The 18,794-nt window shown below is 32.5% G+C and overlaps 1 protein-coding gene across 13 annotated transcripts in view; it reads left to right on the top strand.

Annotated features, from left to right (window-relative positions):
* Positions 1-18,196, top strand: part of LOC127070045 (potassium voltage-gated channel subfamily H member 8) — an 83,199-nt gene extending 65,003 nt beyond the window's left edge. For 10 of the 13 annotated variants that reach the window (XM_051007935.1, XM_051007934.1, XM_051007889.1 and 7 more), the window contains 14 exons: positions 610-843; positions 2,003-2,134; positions 3,837-3,964; positions 5,552-5,780; positions 8,230-8,393; positions 10,927-11,140; positions 12,106-12,285; positions 12,408-12,607; positions 12,785-13,034; positions 13,197-13,465; positions 13,617-13,765; positions 13,871-14,036; positions 14,203-14,578; positions 14,838-18,196. In XM_051007935.1, coding sequence (XP_050863892.1) covers positions 610-843; positions 2,003-2,134; positions 3,837-3,964; positions 5,552-5,780; positions 8,230-8,393; positions 10,927-11,140; positions 12,106-12,285; positions 12,408-12,607; positions 12,785-13,034; positions 13,197-13,465; positions 13,617-13,765; positions 13,871-14,036; positions 14,203-14,578; positions 14,838-15,046 — 2,900 coding nt within the window. In that variant the 3' untranslated portion in view covers positions 15,047-18,196. The remainder of the gene's footprint in view (positions 1-609; positions 844-2,002; positions 2,135-3,836; positions 3,965-5,551; positions 5,781-8,229; positions 8,394-10,926; positions 11,141-12,105; positions 12,286-12,407; positions 12,608-12,784; positions 13,035-13,196; positions 13,466-13,616; positions 13,766-13,870; positions 14,037-14,202; positions 14,579-14,837) is intronic. The other 3 variants (XM_051007877.1, XM_051007866.1, XM_051007858.1) reach the window with 3 other exon arrangements.
* Positions 18,197-18,794: the final 598 nt, after the last annotated feature.

Below are 18,794 nucleotides of genomic sequence, written 5' to 3'. Positions count from 1 at the left end.
TCTTTCTTCTTTTTTTATCGAAATAACTGGGACTACGAGAATGATCCAGGAAAAGAGACGATCAAGGTGGTGCAGCATATAAAGTTAAAAATAGTATTCAGAGTTGCCCTTGAATAAATTATCGTGACGTCAGAAACACGGACAAAGCTATTCACCAATGAACCGCGCCGAACGATGCATTCATCCATCATTTTGTCTGTATATTATCATCAATAATTATATATATATATATATATGCGTATAGATGCGTAAAAAAATTTTGTTAAAATTTTTTTTTATCCACAGTGCGCTGTAACTTAACTAAAGATAAGAAAATTACTTCGTTACTTTATTACGTAGAGCTTTCTAAATGACAGGCAAATTTTCCGTTAATAAAAGTTCCTCGCACGTTCAAGCTGAACGAATATAAAGCTTTGAAAATTTCAATCGAACGATACAAAAAGGACTTTGATGTTTTATGTTTCTATTTCTAAAGGAAACCTTTCAAATCAATCGAACGTCGATTAATCATTTTATCTCTAAGCGTTAAATAATGAATTATTATTTAATTGCAGGATAATTATTTCTGACCGTGTGTTAATCAACGTTTATCATTTTTCTTCTTCTTAGATAGCAACTTCGTCCTCGGAAATGCGCAGGTACCGACGATGTATCCGATCGTTTATTGTTCCGACGGATTTTGTGAGCTGACAGGATTCGCGCGAGCGCAAATCATGCAAAAGGGTTGCGCTTGCAAGTTTCTTTACGGCTCGGAAACGAAGGAGGAAGTAAAGGCGATGATTGATAAGAGTCTCGAAAGTAAAACAGAGCTGAAGATGGAAGTCGTGTTTTATAAGAAGAACGGTAAGAGAATTTAGTTGGTGTACCGCGAAAACGTTAAATAAAAACGTTAAATTCGTTCGCACGTTTAAACGGGATTGAAATTCTTCAAATTTACCTTGGCAAACGAGTCGATCGATAGTCGTACCAAACCAGTTACGTAAACTTGACGGCAGCACGTCATTTAAAAATTTTTTTAATGAACATCGATGGAAACGAAATGTTTTTAAAAAGATTGCAGGTGCTACCGACGTTATTTTGTCGAATGCAACGTATACCGCACGATTTATTAATTTCTCGGTAATATCCCTCGGTCGAAGATTAAATTCGCAATGAAGGAAAGAATCTGCGAATCTTGAAGAAGAATTTAATCTTTCCTTCCGCCGGTTGGATGCGAATAAAAATAAATTATAAGCCGGCGTTCGTGGTAACTATGTATTTCGTTGGAAGAAAAATCACGTCGATCGTCCATTCGTTTTTTCTTGTTCGTATAAATTTTCGTTAAAAATTTATTAGAAATGAAATTGCTTACAAGTTCATTGAATCAATTTAGAGAATAAATCGAAAACACGTACCTATCTCGTATGAAAATGATCGATCGATCTAAGAAAAGCGAAAAGAAAAATATTTTTCTATTCAAAGTCGATCCATTAAAAGAGAGAAAGAGAAAATGGGGACAGAGAGAGAGAGAGAGAGAGAAAGAGAGAGTATTATTTGAATTGTTTGGCAAACAAAGTATAAAGGGCTATTTATTAAAACTGCTCTCTTAACCGCTTGCTGCCATTTTACTGAATATTCTGAAAATTAAATTAATTAGTCCCGCTGTCTGAATACGAGTCATTATTATTTTACATTAATACGAAAACCTATTGTATTTCGCTTTGGCTTTTTAAATCTCACATGACGTGTTTCGAAATAGGATACCATTCTATTTCTCTCTCTCACTCTCTCTCTCTCTTTCTTTCACCTCTTTCTCTCTTTCTTTACATCTTAGAATTTCTATCGTTTTTATATTTTCGAAAATGTCTCGTGAAACGAGATGAACTCGAAAAAATTATAAGAGCAACGAAAGTATGACGTTCTTAATTAAAATAACGATGGTAAATTTTCCAAAATGTTCAAACGTCATAATCCTTATGAAAATTTTATATAATAAAATAATTAATTTTGTTCATTACCGCAGGAAGTCCGTTTGATTGTTTATTGGATATCGTTCCAATAAAAAACGAGAAAGGCGATGTGGTCCTGTTCTTGGCATCTCACAAGGACATCACACATACGAAAAATCTTCAGCTCTGTGAGTTGCACGATAGTGGTGAGTTTTAACCATGCTTCGCTTATAAAATCAGCCTGATATAATCGTATTATATACCTAATCGCAAATAGGTTTCCGTCGTATTCGACTTTGTCGAATAAACGAAGATCAAAGATTTCGTAATGTATGTTAATTGTTCGACATTGTTTATACCATGTTCAAATTGCGATTGGATTATTTACTTCATATAGATACTGATATACACAGCACGCTTTACGCATGGCGATCACGCATCACGTTATTTAGACAATGCAACACCATTTTTAAACACACGGCACATCTCGATTGCACGTTTAAATAGCTTTTTACAAGAACCAAGGAAAATAAAAAAGAAAAGAAAGAAAATAGAAAAAGTAATTTTTCATTTACCTATATTCTAATACAAACAACAAACGTTGTGTTAAAACAACAAACACCCTGTTGTAAAATTATGAGTAAGAGCGGATTCAAGATTAATTACTCAAAAGGTATATTTTATTAATAGAAGATTAAATGTAGTTGACTTTAAAGGTATCATATATTAAGAAATTACGAAGATCACGCTCAACGAGTCAGACATAAGTATAGCTTAATAACTTATCAAATTTTTTATTTTTATATAAAAATATAAATAAATAAATAGCCAAAGTCTCTTAAATATTCTATCAAGTATTATGTGTTATATATCTTTCTCTTTCTTTTTCTCTCTATCTTTCTCTCTTTCTCTCTCTCTCTTTCTCTTTTTCTCTCTCTCTCTCTCTCTCTCTTTCTCTTTTTCTCTCTATCTTTCTCTCTTTCTCTCTCTCTCTCTCTCTCTCTCTCTCTCTCTCTCTCTCTCTCTCTCTCTCTCTCTTTCTCTTTTTCTCTCTCTTCCTTTTCCTAGTTTGATACGAGACTATTTAAACGATATCTTATTTATGATGAAATAACTGACATCGAGTTTACTTTGAATACTGAAACTTTAATATCCGCTATGAGAGAAAATATATTTTACCGAGGCAGAAATCCTTTTCGCAAAAAAAAAAAAATTACAAAAATGACCCATTACGCAATTTGTATTTTGTTTATTGTAGTATGTCTAGAATTAAAAAATGATCGCAGTATCGGGAATGTATAATTACTTTTTTCTATTGTAATGCATTTTTCGTAGTATGTAGTGATATTCGACACGATACAAATCAAATTCAATTATCGCCCATATAATATATGTCTATATGAACGTTGATATTGAGCGAACATAAACTTGAATATCGAGTAAATAAAAGCCGTTTTTGTTCGGTTTGGTTTCATAAGTAATATTAATTCAATTATACTTAAAATAATCGTACTTTGTTAGTATGAAATAAATTTTTACTTGGATCTTTAGAAAGGCAACAATGTCAAGGATAATAATCGATAATTATCTTGTAAACATACGTAAATATTTTTACATATATTTATTTATAAATGAATCGCGTTTATATACTTGAAATGAAAAGTTCAACAAAATTCTCTATGCTAAATTCATGTTAAATTAATAATAATTCTCTTCTTCTTAATATTCTTAAAAGAAATATGTTTTAATACAATTCACATCTGTAGAGCTATAATAAAACGTACGCACTTTGATATCGTCACGCTGGAAAATTTACTTCTGTTAAAACGAGGCTACACGAGGTTATAGAAGAAAAAAAAAAAAAAAGAAATCTTTTACACCGCGACGGTACAATTTTACACTTTTCAGATGCAAATGGAAATCTTGATCCTGAAGCGCCACCAGCTAATTACGGTAGAAGGAGAAGTCGTGCTGTTCTATATCAACTCTCCGGACATTACAAGCAGGACAATAAACACAAGATAAAATTGAACAACGTGAGTATCTAAAATAAATCTTGTTACTGAAAAAAAAAAACACGAAAAAGACAAACTTTCTAAGGCGCAGTAAACGATTAAACTCTTTGTATTGCAAGCTCATATATAACGGAGTGACAGTATTTTTTCTTTTCTTTTTCATAAAACTACTGAATCACTTCTGACGTGATAGTTCATTTAGTTAATCTAACAAATCAGTAGAGAATAATTTTATCGAATAAATTACTTTTAAAGTATATGTGCTCCTAGAAAAAATTAAATTAGATTTAATCGAGAACAAACTAGGAAATTACAATTTTTATTTTATTATATGGACTTATATTTGTATTAATTGTATCATATTATTGTTATTGTTATTATTATTATTATTATTATTAGAAACACGTTAGTTAGATTAGTGTGATATACATCACGATAATTCTTTGAAACAGTTTATACTTTTGAAACTATGATAATAATGTGACTTGCGATCAAACATTATTTGCATACACTTTAAGTTCTAACATACATGTAGTTTACCTATTAAATTCCACGTTCTCGCTTCAGTTAGCTGCTAACTCGCAACTGCTAATTCATTTAAGGGTCCTTCGTAATAATGAAATTTACACCGTGTTGCTCGTTGACCAAATCTCGAAAAGGAGAGCATCAAATGTTATATGAAATCTTTGTGAGTTATGCACGTTCTCGTAATTAATGCTTAGAAATTTTTTGTTTAGATTTTCTTTGCAGTAGCTTTATTATATATGATTTAAAATAATGAATTTACAACGGAGAACTTGGAGTAATATTACGAAGAAAAATATTTAGTTTATTTTACGTATAATTTAAAAACGTATATATAAATTCATAATAATTATTTTATGAATTTCCTTTGAGAAATGCTTGTAGTACGTATACCGTACAACACGTTTTGATGTTTCAGTGACCTCCTTTGCGGCGGTAACAATGAAAATCCTCTTTATGAATTTTATTAAGAAAGATAATTGGAGATTGTAATACGTTACGGTTGTACATCGACGCGGATACAAATTTGTTAAGAAACAACATAATTCCGTACGTGTATTTAGACGTTCTCACTCACCGTGACTCCATATTTTATTTCAAAATCCTTCGTCTATTCGTTTAACCAAACCTTGAAAATTCACTTGATGAAAATAATCAACGCTTTTAATTGGCAAAGAGTAGAATAGTGTACGTATATCAAGCCATACAAGCTTTTCTCTACTTTTAGTGCCACGAATAAACTACTCGGTTAGTTTCTACTTGGAGTTTGCGACTGAGTGACGTTTCCCTTTATATACTCGGAGGCCATTCAATACAAAGGATTTCTCGTAGAGAGCTATGAAACCGGAAACATGTGTATTCGTGTTACCGAGATGATTTCCTAGTTAATGTTCTGAGAGATGATACGTTCTGGAAAACTCGATATCTAATCGATCGTGAAAGTTCGTTAGCCTTTAATTATCCTTTTCCGTAAAATTTATATGAAAAGAAAAAAAAACAAACAAGAAAAAGAAAAGCCTGAGAAAGAAATAATAGTAATCTTCGATACAATCGGTGTTTTCTTTTTTAAATCGATTGTTACAGACCCTCTTGCATTCTACGGCACCTCCTCTACCGGAATACAAAACCTCAGCGATCAAAAAATCGCAATTCATTCTAAGTCATTATGGCGGCTTCAAATCATGCTGGGATTGGTTGATACTACTAGCTACCTTCTACGTTGCTATCATCGTTCCATACAATGCAAGCTTCATCAACATCGATAGACCGACTATGGTCAGTGATGTCGTTGTGGAAGCTCTTTTTATATTCGGTTAGTATAACTCTTTTGATTACTTTTTTATTTATATCTCAATTCCATAGAGAGATTTCTTACGATCGTTAAAAGAAAAAAAACAAAATGTCTACATTTTTTACTCGACATCAAATAAGTAGCAATACCGTAAGATGAGTCTGACCCATATACGGCTTTCACTACTTGCCGGATGTACCGCTCAGTATCGAGCACCTTCTTGACTACAATTGAATACGAACTTTCAATTGAAATGCGAAACTCCCTTTACAAACCTTCGTTCTTACGTCTTGGAATGATTTTATCAATGGATAGTTGATGTGACAACCTTGAAGACAAAACGAAGAAACGTCTCGTTAAAGATTTCTCGAATTCGTCGAATTTTCATTAAGAAGAGTTACGTGTATAATCGGGTCTCGAATTCATGAAATATCGATTGTCCTTACACCTACTCCAACCTATCTCTTTTCTCCTTCTTCCCTTCGCAATAATTCGTTCGAGAAAGGAACAAGAAGGGTTCTCTCTTTATCCAATTGATGATTCGAGAAGCTCGTTACTTCGAAATCGTGAGCACAGATAGATAGCTTCTTGCCCTTTTTTTTCTTTTCTTCTTTTTTCACCGTCTCCGCTTCAAACACACACCCTTCAACCCTCTCACCGTTTTTCTCCCTTACAAACCGAATCTCTTTCTCTCTCTTACGCTCTTACGTTCTCTCCCCTTTATCATACTCCGTCTCGCATTTGACTTTTTCTCCACTCGAGACCGTTTTTTCCCAGACGCGAACACAGCGAAATTCACTTTTTCTCCCGGTTACATCTATTTACCACATTCTCGACATCAAATTAATCCGCGTTATAGTCAAGGGGAAAAGAGAATTTTCTATCGCTTTAAACGAAATTCTCGGATGACGAATTCGACGAATGAGAGATCTGCCATCTTGAAAAATACTTGAGCGAAAAAGGAAACCAGAAAGGTTCCAAGAAGAATTTAATTAAATCCAGATGTCGGTGGAAATAGTCATTACTACAAATTAAATGATTATGACATCGATTATGATCATGACTTTTTAAGTTTCGTAATAGTTAGTCGTTAATCGTCGTAAGATAAGATACTAACGTCTCGTTAATTACCTGAAATAATGTTGGTTATTTTATTAGATCACGATATTCTAGATATTCGAGAGATCGCTATATCCGACATCATTATATCACTTTTGTTATGATATAAGGGTCATAACATTTGTTATAATCATTAACGAGAAACGAATTGGATCATGGCTATTTAAATTTGCTCGTTCGAGAAATATGATTCTTCATAATCGAAGGATTTTAGAATTGATACTTACGATTCGTAATATCTTGCAATCATACAATTTTACTTCGCCTATTTACTTTACAAACTCGACGATCATAGGTACGACGAATAAATTTCGTCAAACATTGGAAGCACTCTCTACTTCGTGTTAAAGACGTTCACCAAATTATTATTTGTATTAGGAAAGTTTCTATGAACTATCAACTGCGTTAAAGCAAACAGTATAAAGCGAACGTCTTCCAAGTTACAAAATTGTTAACTTTGCAACTTTACTAGTTGATCTACTTCGAGCAACCAATCTATAATATACGAATAGCAGAAACAGAGATAGAGAGAAAGAGAGAGAGAGAGTGAGAGAGAGATTTGAGTAGGCAAATTAGTTAGACCCAATGTAATCTTGTTTGTAAGTGGGATTAAATGGATTTCTCTACTTCACGCTGGAAGAGTTCCTTTGCAAAGTGCACAACGTCTCATCATGACAACGAGGGAGAGAGAGAGAGAGAGAGAGAGAGAGAGAGAGAGAGAGAGAGAGAGAGAGAGAGAGAGAGAGAGAGAGAGAGAAAGAGAATGCTTTGACCAATGTCCGATCGCACGATTTACTTGCTACTATGCTTAATGACTACTCAAGTTTCAACGTTACAAATAAACTTGGTGAATCCCATTACACGTATATACATACATGAAGTAAACTGATTAACGCTAACTAACGAAACGTATCTATATACCTCAACATATCTCCAAAAATAAACCAATAGAAATCGTTGAACGAAATGCAACGTGACTACTGAACGTAATAATAAACGAAATAAAAGTTATGAACTAACGCGATGTTGAATGAATTTACGCGACAGGAAACTTTAATTGTATATATTAGTTTTTCAATTTCGAAGATGCAAATTGCTCTTTATTATAGAAATGTTCAATTTTTTCGATGTCAATCAAAAATCGTCGATCTCAGTACGTGACAATTTTGCTCGTTAGATCTATCTTGTTTCTTTCTTTGTTTGTTTGCTTTTTTTTTCTTTTTTTCATACATGAAAGACAATACTTATATATATATATTTTTTTTTTTGAAATAATGCAACATTATTCTCTGATAAAACTTTTTTTCGTTCGATTTCATTTCTTCTTTTTTCTTGTTTTTCCTCCCCATAGATATAGTCTTGAATTTTCGAACAACATACGTCAACAGAAAAGGCGAGGTTGTGAGCAATAGCAAGAGTATCGCAGTGAACTACATGAAGACTTGGTTTTTCATTGATCTCGTAGCAGCTTTACCCTTCGATTTTCTCTATGCTTCCGATGTTTACAGTGGAGAGGTTAGTACATTGTTTGTTATAACAACTTTATCTCATTATCACTCACAAAACAAAATATATTTTTCTAGTTTTCATTTTTTTAGTTTTTTACTCGATAATACAAATCGAATAATAATTGTTCATTCTGTGATATTAAAAAATAGTCTCACTCGTTGTACGCATTTAAAGGAGGTATTATATCTCTTCCGAAAGTGATGTGCACAACGTTCTTTAATGAAATTCCATGCAGCGTTAATGCAGCGTTTCTCAACCTGTGAACCGGAAGTCAATATCGGGCGGCATTAAATTTTTAATGGATCGCTATATATTACCTGTTATCTGATTACCTAACCAAAACGAGCAAAGTAATTAATTTGCAAGAGATTTAGAGATGATTCTCGTAAAATGTTCTTACGAATATTTGCGAGAATATTGCAGTAATAGTCGTATCTTTAAAATAATATACGGTGACTCGAGTTTACTGGATTTTTTTTAAATTGTATATTATAAACATCTGATCGATGGTATCATCGAAAACAAATTTATCGAGCCGCACGATCGTAAAAAGGGAGTTGAGAGACGCTGTGTTAATGCATTAATCTGCGGCATAATAAACGACGAATGCTCGTCGAAAATCCATCATCGAAAGTTTTATGTTTTCGTTGTAAATGAGAATTTAAACGAGATGGAATCTACATATATATATATGTGTGTGTGTATGTATCATATAGTTTCAATATAGAGAAATTTATCTTCGTGAGCTTTTGAAATGAAGAATATTCCTTTTAAGTTAGATACGTGACCAGAGAAATTTCATCACGAATCTATGACCCATAAACGATATCGATATCAATACGCCGAGATTTCGCATGCAGAAATTGGAATCTCATCAGTCAACGATGTGTTGAATGCATAGAACATTATTACTACTACTTTCTATATTTCTCGTGAATTCCCGTTCTTTTATAATTTCTCAGGAATAACGAGACCAATTCGAAGAAACGTTTGAAAAGTTCACGAAGCTGCTAAATCGAATCGAATATGGGATATGTGTATATCATTCGATCAAATCAAAATTCGTGATAGTAAAAAAATAAAAAACGTTTTTAGAAAATGATATAAGGCTTTCGTTTATCAAAGAACAACGTATTATAATACAATATCCATTTCTTTCTGATCCATTGATTTATTTCTTCGTTCGTTTGTTCGTCCGTTCGTTCATTCGTTCATCCGTTCATCCGACTTTTCTTCGTTCATTCAGTTTAGTCAAGTTCTATTTTCTTCTTCTTTTTTTTCTACTGGCGACGAGCCGGTATGCAACCGGAAATTCATCAAATGACATTTCCTACGATTGAATGCTTCAATCACTACTCTTTATAAGTTCGGAAGACTCGAGCGAGAACTCGCAATTATATCCATTGTCGTCGACTACAAGATAAAATTCAAACGCAACGACGTATCCACGATAATCTTGAATACTCTCGAGTAACGGTACGGAAAATTTCATTTTGTTGCCTTATCAAAATTCGATTTACGGTTCAGTCGTTGAAAATAAAAAGAGGAAGAAATAGAGAAAAAAAGGAGGAAGAAGAAGGAAAAGAAAAAGAAAAAGAAAAAGAAAATGAGGGAAAGGTCATCGATTCAGGAATTTATTGAAACCGCCTTAAGCTAACATTTCTTTCGTGACTTTGCAATAACGAAGATTAACGTGTTTGCTTTTATCGTAAATCATAGCTATGCACTTATTTTGCGAATACACGAAAATACAATCTCCGATCGATATTGTTCAATAATATCATATATACACTTAGAGAAGGATACTTTCATTTTTAACAGCTGTGATGATCTCTTGTTTACTTCGTAATATAAACCACGATATTTTTTTTTTTTTCTTTTCTTACTCGTCTCCCTCAGCACGAGTGATAATATCGCGATCTTAAAATGGAAAAATCGACAAACAATAGTTATTTCAATTCTCATTGTTGTATAAATAGAAGAGATTAATGAATGTGATTCGTTTAAAAAACTTCGACAAGAAAATTTTAAAATTTCGCGTGTAATTCCACGCTGTAATCCCTTCTTTTTTCTTTTTCTTTTTCTTTTTTTTTCTTTTTTTTTTTTTAATAAGTAGAATATAATTATTTTATGGATAATAACGAAATACCAGACAGATGAGGTAATTTCACAGTCCGTTGTTACAACCCCATCGGATTTGCGGTCTATGCTAATTTCAAATATCCGTCGAGCGTATCTTCAGTAATTTACCTACCTTTAATAAATATCTTGATCGATAGCATACGCTTCTAACCTGTTATCTGTATTCATTTGAACTAGCTCGGTTGCAATCCATTATAGAAACTACTTATATACATACATACATACATACATATATATATATATATATATATATATATATATATATATATATATGAAATATTCTATTAAAAGATAAATCTAATTAAAAATTAATTCATTCTATCTTTTGAATCATTAATATTATTAATAATATTACAAAATAACGATTTTAATATAGCATCTTCTCGTTTTATCATAGGAATCAGGACACGGTAATATTCATCTAGTGAAATTGACCAGATTACTTAGGCTGGCTCGTTTGTTACAAAAGATAGACAGATACTCGCAATACAGTGCTGTTATCCTGACAATGCTGATGTTATTTTTTATTCTGGTCGCCCATTGGCTCGCCTGTATTTGGTTCGTCATAGCCGAAAAGGAAAGATTACGAAACGACAAGGAATGGGACCTTGGTAAGTCAAACTAATTGTATTTTCTTTTTCTACATTATATCGAATAAATTATTATATCGAATAAATCTTTTCAACGACGAAATTGTATCTAATGTCATAACTAAAATCAATGAAATATAAGTTTACATAAGTTTTTCGAAATATTTTCTTTAAAAGAGCGAAAACAATTTCTCAATTTTTTTTTTTTTTTTGCCTGCAACAAATTTCTTTCCTCTCGCTTCGAAAGTTCTTACTTGTTATAAAGAAAGAAAAAGAGGAAAGTCTTTCGCTGTTTCTACAAAGGTCATATGAAATGTCATAAAATTTCATTTTTCCATTGAATTGAATGACCATGAATCGAACGACGTTCGTTCGAGTGCGTTCAATGAAAAACTTTTTAATAAAATAAATTCAAATTATCTCATGAGAGATTGTTTGCACGTGTACATACTAGCACCTAAGGGAACACGATTCTAAGGATAGAGAAGGGAAAAGGTGAACTTGAACAAACAAAGGCGATATAGTTCACACCCTATGTAAACGTATTCCTCAAGTTTATTTTCTTTCTTTTTTTTTTCAAAATAAAGGGGATACCGTAAGGTGAAATAGATGGTATTCAAGAAGCTACCTTTGTAACTTTTTAACTTGAAAAAACGACCTTAGAATATCATAGAGAAAAAGTATAGGGTGAAACATTAATAAAATAAAAACGTTCTAGAATACGTTTAAAACTTAATCTACGACGAGAAGAAGGATATCGATAGGAAGAACATGGGATTAAAAACTTACTCGGATTACCAACGACTTTGTCGATAATAGGGGCTATCATAAAAATTGATGATTCAATTTCATTCGCGATTAATATTTGTGATCTGATTACTAACATAAGTCGTGTAACTAGCTGGGTATAATACCTTATAAGAGAGAAAGCATAAAAGATAAGTACCTAAACGATAACGAACGATGATCGATCTCATATGTTCTAGGTTGGATACATGCTCTCGCGGAACGTTTAAAAATTTCCGTGCAAAATGTAACGCACACGGAAAGCTATATCACGGCATTATACTTCACCTGTAGCAGTTTGACTTCCGTTGGATTTGGAAACGTTTCGGCGAATACATTTTCCGAAAAATTTTTTTCCATTTGCACGATGCTAATCGGTGGTCAGTTGAAATTTTCTTAAAATTCATATCGTCGAATCATTGTTATCGAACGAAAAATAAAAAACATATGTATGTATGTATATATATGTATATATAAATTCTTTCGATCCTTTTCAATTTAGCTCTGATGCATGCTGTCGTTTTTGGTAACGTCACGGCAATCATTCAAAGAATGTATTCGAGAAGATCGCTCTATCAAACGAAATTGCGAGATTTAAAGGACTTTTTGGTGCTTCATCAGATTCCCGACGAATTGAAGCAACGAATGCAAGATTACTTTCAAACGATGTGGTCTTTGAATCATGGCATTGACATACACGAGGTAATATTATCGATCACCTTACGTATATACCAGACTTATAACGAAATAAATTAACGAGATAGATAGTTATTCGAAACTTTCTATCGAGACTTTGAACTCGCTATAATAATTTCGGTAGGAAAATTTCATGAGAACGATCGAGAGTCAACGATATTAAATATATTAAACACTTTCCAGACGCTGAAACAATTCCCTGAAGAACTTAGAGGAGACGTCTCGATGCACTTGCACAGAGAAATCTTAAGCTTACCAATATTCGAAGCTGCTTCTCAAGGTTGTCTTAAACTGCTTTCTCTACACATTAGAAGCAACTTCTGCGCTCCCGGAGAGTTTCTTATTCACAAAGGGGATGCTCTCTCTTATATTTATTATCTTTGCAATGGTTCTATGGAAGTCGTTCAAAATAGCATGGTCGTTGCGATTTTAGGTAAAACTCAAAATGCATTCTTTATTAATCTCTAAAAGAAAAAAAATGTTCTTTCCGTTAAAAAATGAACGTTCAACGTTCTATGCTATATAACAATGTAACACGAATAATAACGTTCTCTTTTGTATAAACAACTAATGAAAATAATCGGGTTTATTCAAGGAAAGGGTGACTTAGTAGGCTGCGATATAAATGTTCATCTGCAGCATGGAAACAACGGTGGAGGAACTGGAGGTGGTGGATCTGGAGGTTCTGATGTTGTTGTGAAATCCAGTTGCGACGTCAAAGCTTTGACTTATTGCGACCTAAAGTGTATACACATGCAAGGCCTGGTTGAAGTTCTCCGTCTTTATCCCGAGTATCAGCACGAATTTGCACATGATATACAGCACGATCTAACGTATAATTTACGCGAAGGTTACGAAGCTGAGGTAAGCTGTTTCAATATGCAAACTTTCGATGACAAAGTTAGGAGAAAGAGAGAGAGAGACAGAGGGGGAAAGAAAGGAAATTTTAAGATAGGTTTCTATTCTTTTTATCTGCAAGTTATGCATGATTTTTTTATGAGTGTTTTATTATCAGCAGGAGTCAGACATGAACGGTCCATCGTTAACATTACCGTCGATTAGCGAGGATGATGAAAATGTACCTGAAGAAGGGGAAACGTCACCCCTCTCGCCACCGAATAAATCACCATTGCATACGTCATCACCACGACATGCTAAATTCAGGTAAAGTTTTTTTTATGAGGAAATATATACGTGTGTTTGTGTGTGAGAGTGTCGTAGATATATATGCATGAACATTTCTCACGTTTCTTATCATTTATATATCAGAGACGAGTATAGAGAAGGAAGAAGAGGCAGAGGTGTTCTAGTGAGAGGAAGGACAGCACAAATAATCGCTCAAGAATCTATGGAGGAACATATTCGTGGTTCCGTGGAAAGATTGGATACACAAGTTTCCACGTTGCATCAGGACGTTGCTACTCTGAGTTGCGAAGTAGGTTAAAAATAATAATAATAATAATAATAATAATAATAATAATAATAATAATAATAATAATAATAATAATAATAATAATAACAATTGAGTCTCATCACCCTATGCAATGAATAAAAATTAAAAACGATGGATTTAACGATACGAAAAATTTCTTATTCGATAGGTAAGAAATGCCATTCATGCTCTACAAATGTTGGCTTATTCGCCACAAAGCAACCCTAATTTACCAAGACCAGCTAGTCGTGGTAGCGGAATGTTAGCAAGAAGCTCCTCTCATCCACCAGATGCGATCTGTTGGAATCCACCAGAGAGATTACCTGAAGCCACTACTCAAACAGATTGGGCAGTCGATATGTTTGAAGTTTGGGTTCGAGGAAATCCTGATCGTGTTTTAATGATACTAGGTCTTGAGCCTGATTTACTCCTTAGGTTACAACCATCATCTCCGACCCAATCACCGTCTTCACCACCACCACCACCTTACGAACCCTTATCCCCGTTGGCAGGTACACCACCTCAATCACCGTCCCAATCTCAGCGTAAGTACTTTTAAATCCAATGCCAATCATCATCCTCTTTACCTTTTCGATAAATTATTATCAAATGGATTATACCAATTTCGTTGAAATTTCATCGAAATGAAAACTGGGAAATCGATTTTGATAAAACGTTCCTTTGTAAGACTCGAGAAATATAATTCTCTGAGAGTAAGACAAATAAAAGAAAATGAAAAAAAAAAAAGAAAAAGAAAGAACAGAAGAAGAAAAGGAAAAAATCGATCGAATATTGTATTTCCAGATAACGAGATTTGCGTCTTCGAGAATGATGATGAGAATAGGCACGTCTCTCAAACCTATCAAAGCTCTCACGCAACGTGGGATTCGGAAAACAAGTCTCATCGGTTCAGCGCCGGTGACGCGGACAATGTGTCTCTCTATCAAGCGTTTGATGCCCTTCATCAACTTCCGGAATCACGCTCCTTGAAATTCGATCCGTTTGATAGCTGAACAGATATCGAGGAGTATGATCGTCAAGATCTTAGAAAAATTTCCGACTAAAACACGTTCCGTGTTTCCGTTCGTGATACGTAATGTGATGCGTCAGTTTGCATTTGGTCAGTGACGCGGAAAAAAATCGAATGAGAAAGAGAACGGATTAAAAAAAAAAAAAAAAAAAAAAAAAATGAAAAAAAAATTTTGAAAAATCAACTTTAAACATAGAACGTCCGCAACGTTCTGTCAATTTTATCATCGAATATTGGTCCCATCTGTGTCTTCTTTTTTTTTATATTTTATTTTTTTTTATTTTTTTTATTTTTTTTAATTTTTTCAAAGGGACAGGGAGCATTTGATTAAAAGATTTTAACGCGATATGTATTCGATCTATTCGAATAATTCTCGGTAGATTAATATTACAAGTTAGAAAAATAAAAATAGAAAAGGAGGAAAAAGACAAAGGAGAAACGAAATAAGATAAAGTAAAATAAGATTAAATTAAATTAAATTAATTTAAATTAAATTAAATTAAATTAAATTAAATTAATTTAAATTAAATTAAATTAAATTAAATTAAATTAAATTATAAGAAAAAGAAAAGGGAAAAAAAAAGTTAAAAAATAAAAAAGGGAACGATGCGTTTTAAATATTTTCTGTGATATATATTTTCTATCGCTTTCGACGAGGATCTTTCGCCTAACTCGCTAAATCATCGAGAGAATACGTTGCTTCTTTAAAAATTCCAAAGTTCGACAAGTGAAATCAATTTTTGATGTTTATGAGATATGTATATTAAGTGTTATGCGAAGCACGTAATGCGAATCGTCAGTCAAAGTCTTCTACTCTCTTCGAGTCTAAGCTCTTTGTTCGTTCGTGTCTCTATCTTACTACTCTTCATCTATTTATCTATCCATTTCTCTCTCTCTCTCTCTCTGTCTGTCTCTCTCTCTCTCTTTATCTATCTATCTATCTCTATCTCTATCTCTGTCTCTATCTCTTTCTCTTTCTCTTTCTCTTTCTCTTTCTCTTTCTCTTTCTCTTTCTCTTTCTCTTTCTCTCTGTCTTTCTGTCTCTCTGTATTTCTATTCTCAAGATATCAGCGATTTTTAGCAGATATCATCGTACATACACATACATACAAACGCATTGACATATCGATCGTAAAAGATAAATGATCATGAGACATCCTGCATATCAAATTCTATATATATATATATATATGTATGTATTCCAAAGACTATGAACGGACGCTGTTATATTTGTCATTATGATAGACCTTCTCCACGAAAGTGTTCTACATTATATTTCGAGCGATAAATGGGAACAAATGGTTCTTTGCGAGGTCAATATATTATATAACCTTTACTTTTCTCGAGGGAAAGAAAAAGAAGCTATCGTTTTTCTAAGCTAAACGATTAGCGAAATTAGTTTGGATAGTTGTACGTATGTAGGTATACATACACACATACGTTGATACTTTTCTTTTGTATCTGTCAAAACTCTTTTGCTTGAATCATTCCATACGCGTACTGCTGTGATCGATTAAACGTAGTTAGTGAGAAGAAGAAAAAGAAAAAAGGAAAAAGACGATGATGAAAAAAGAAAACGTGCGATACATTTAGGGAAAGGTTGTTAAAGGATATGAAAAAGGAGAATGAGAATGAAAGAATCGATGATATGGTTAAGGAAAGTTTTCGTATATATGAGGGACAAAAAAAAAAAGAAAAGAAGAGAAAAGAAAAGAGAAAAGTACGTATCGATCGTCGCCTAATTTAACGCGTAAATCGTATCAAACGATTAGTCCTTTGACGACATTATAGTAGTAGCGTAGCAATAACGAGCACAATTCTTTTCAATGTATACTCCTCCGAAGTCCAATATTAGAATAATGATAAATAATTATTGAGATGTAGAAATCTCTTTTATGATGATCGTCTCTCTTGGAGACAGTTGTTTAAAGATGACGAGAGAAAAAAAAGAAAAAAGAAAAAAAAAAGAAAAAGAAGAAAATAAAAGAAAATTTAAAACATTGACGAGCACGGAACGTCTTGTACGAATCATTTGAAACATATTAGTGTATCGTATGAAGTTATAACTAACATGGATACGCGTAATATCTAGTAATTTTAAGAAACATTTATCGAATGAAAATGTTGGTGTAAATAATAAAGAGATACCGAAGATACATATGTGATAAGGCACGGCTTTTGGCCATGCACTACCGTATATTCGTTCGACTTCGTCGTTACTTGTGAAAATTCGATGTCGATTTTGCCAATTGTCTATTAATATCATTTAAAATGAAAATCCAATTTTTGGAAGTTAAAGAAAATGTATCGCGAAATGCGTAATAATTTTGAAAATTAAATGGAAACAATTAAAATAAAAAAAAAAAAAAAAAGAGAGAACTTACTCGTTATATCGATCGGTGGTACACATAAGAAAAAAATCAATGTCTATAAAATAAATAAATAAATAAATAATAATAATAACAATTTCGTCTAAAAAAATCGTCGTTGTTTGTTGTTTGTCAAATTTTCACAAGTCATGGTAGAAGCAGCTGTTTTATAAATATTTCATATATTTTGTTATACTGTTTCTATGCTCCTCACACTATGATCCAAAAAAAGCTACTCTTATAGTATTAATCTGTATACTTCATCTCCTCTACTCGTAGTTTTTACACTACTACCCACCGAACTATGATTAAATGTCACATACAAGAACACGAATTTATCAGAGTGAGAAAAGAAAAGAAGAGAATAATGAAAGCACAAAATTTGAAAGAGTTAAGTTATTTCTTACTGTTCGTCCACAAACTTGAATAATCTTCTTGGAAGATTTTTTAATGATCAAAGTATTCTTCGCAGCATTGTATTGCTGTTGTAAAGTACGATTAAAATAAGAATGTTAATAACAAATGTTATGAAAAACGTTAATGTATATATATATAGATATATGTGGTGTATCTAATATTGTCCCATCAATGAAATTAATTTATAAGTTTACGTTAAGGGAAAAGTATTGAAAAAAATTATGAAATTTTTAACTTAACTCTATCAAATTTTTTATCAGAAATTTTTTATCTGATATAGATAAAAAATATTTGAATCGACGGCCTTAAATATAAAAAAAAAAAAGAATAACTTATTTTTTTCACAACACATATTGTAACAGAAATACTTTTAAAACGATTTCTATGGGATCGATAACCACGGCACATCCGCATACACACATACATATATACACATACACATTGTCTAGCGGAATGATTAAAGAAAAAAAAAGGGAAAGAAGAAAAAAAAAATTCTATTCGAGTGATCAACACGCCGATTATAAAATTTTATTTCTAATAAATTTCGTTGCGACTTTTTTCGAATATAGAATTGTTATTCTAATTCGAGATTTTATCGAAAATCGATCGTGCGAGATCGATTTTGACCAAAATGTAAAATTGTTTTGATAATTTTCGATGAATACAAGTTTCGTTAAAAAAGTACGAGTATATATATCCGCGAGAGTAGAAATGATCATCTGTCTGGTACATATGGATTGGAAACTGGCTAAAAGAATACGGATATTGTACAAATTCTTAAAAAAAAAAAAGATATATAATTTTAAAATATAAAAATGTATTTATTATATCGTCGGTAAGAAATGAATTTCTTAAATCTACTACAAGTTGGAATTTTGCGGTTCGGAGATATAATATTTTTTAAAAGCATATATGCGTTGTGAAAGGGACATTACGTAGCCCCTC

The sequence above is a fragment of the Vespula vulgaris genome, chromosome 1 (genome assembly GCF_905475345.1).
Source record: "Vespula vulgaris chromosome 1, iyVesVulg1.1, whole genome shotgun sequence".
Taxonomy (NCBI): Eukaryota; Metazoa; Arthropoda; class Insecta; order Hymenoptera; family Vespidae; genus Vespula; species Vespula vulgaris.
The sequence above is the reverse complement of the archived record's forward strand: the minus strand, read 5'-3'. Positions and strand labels throughout refer to the sequence as shown.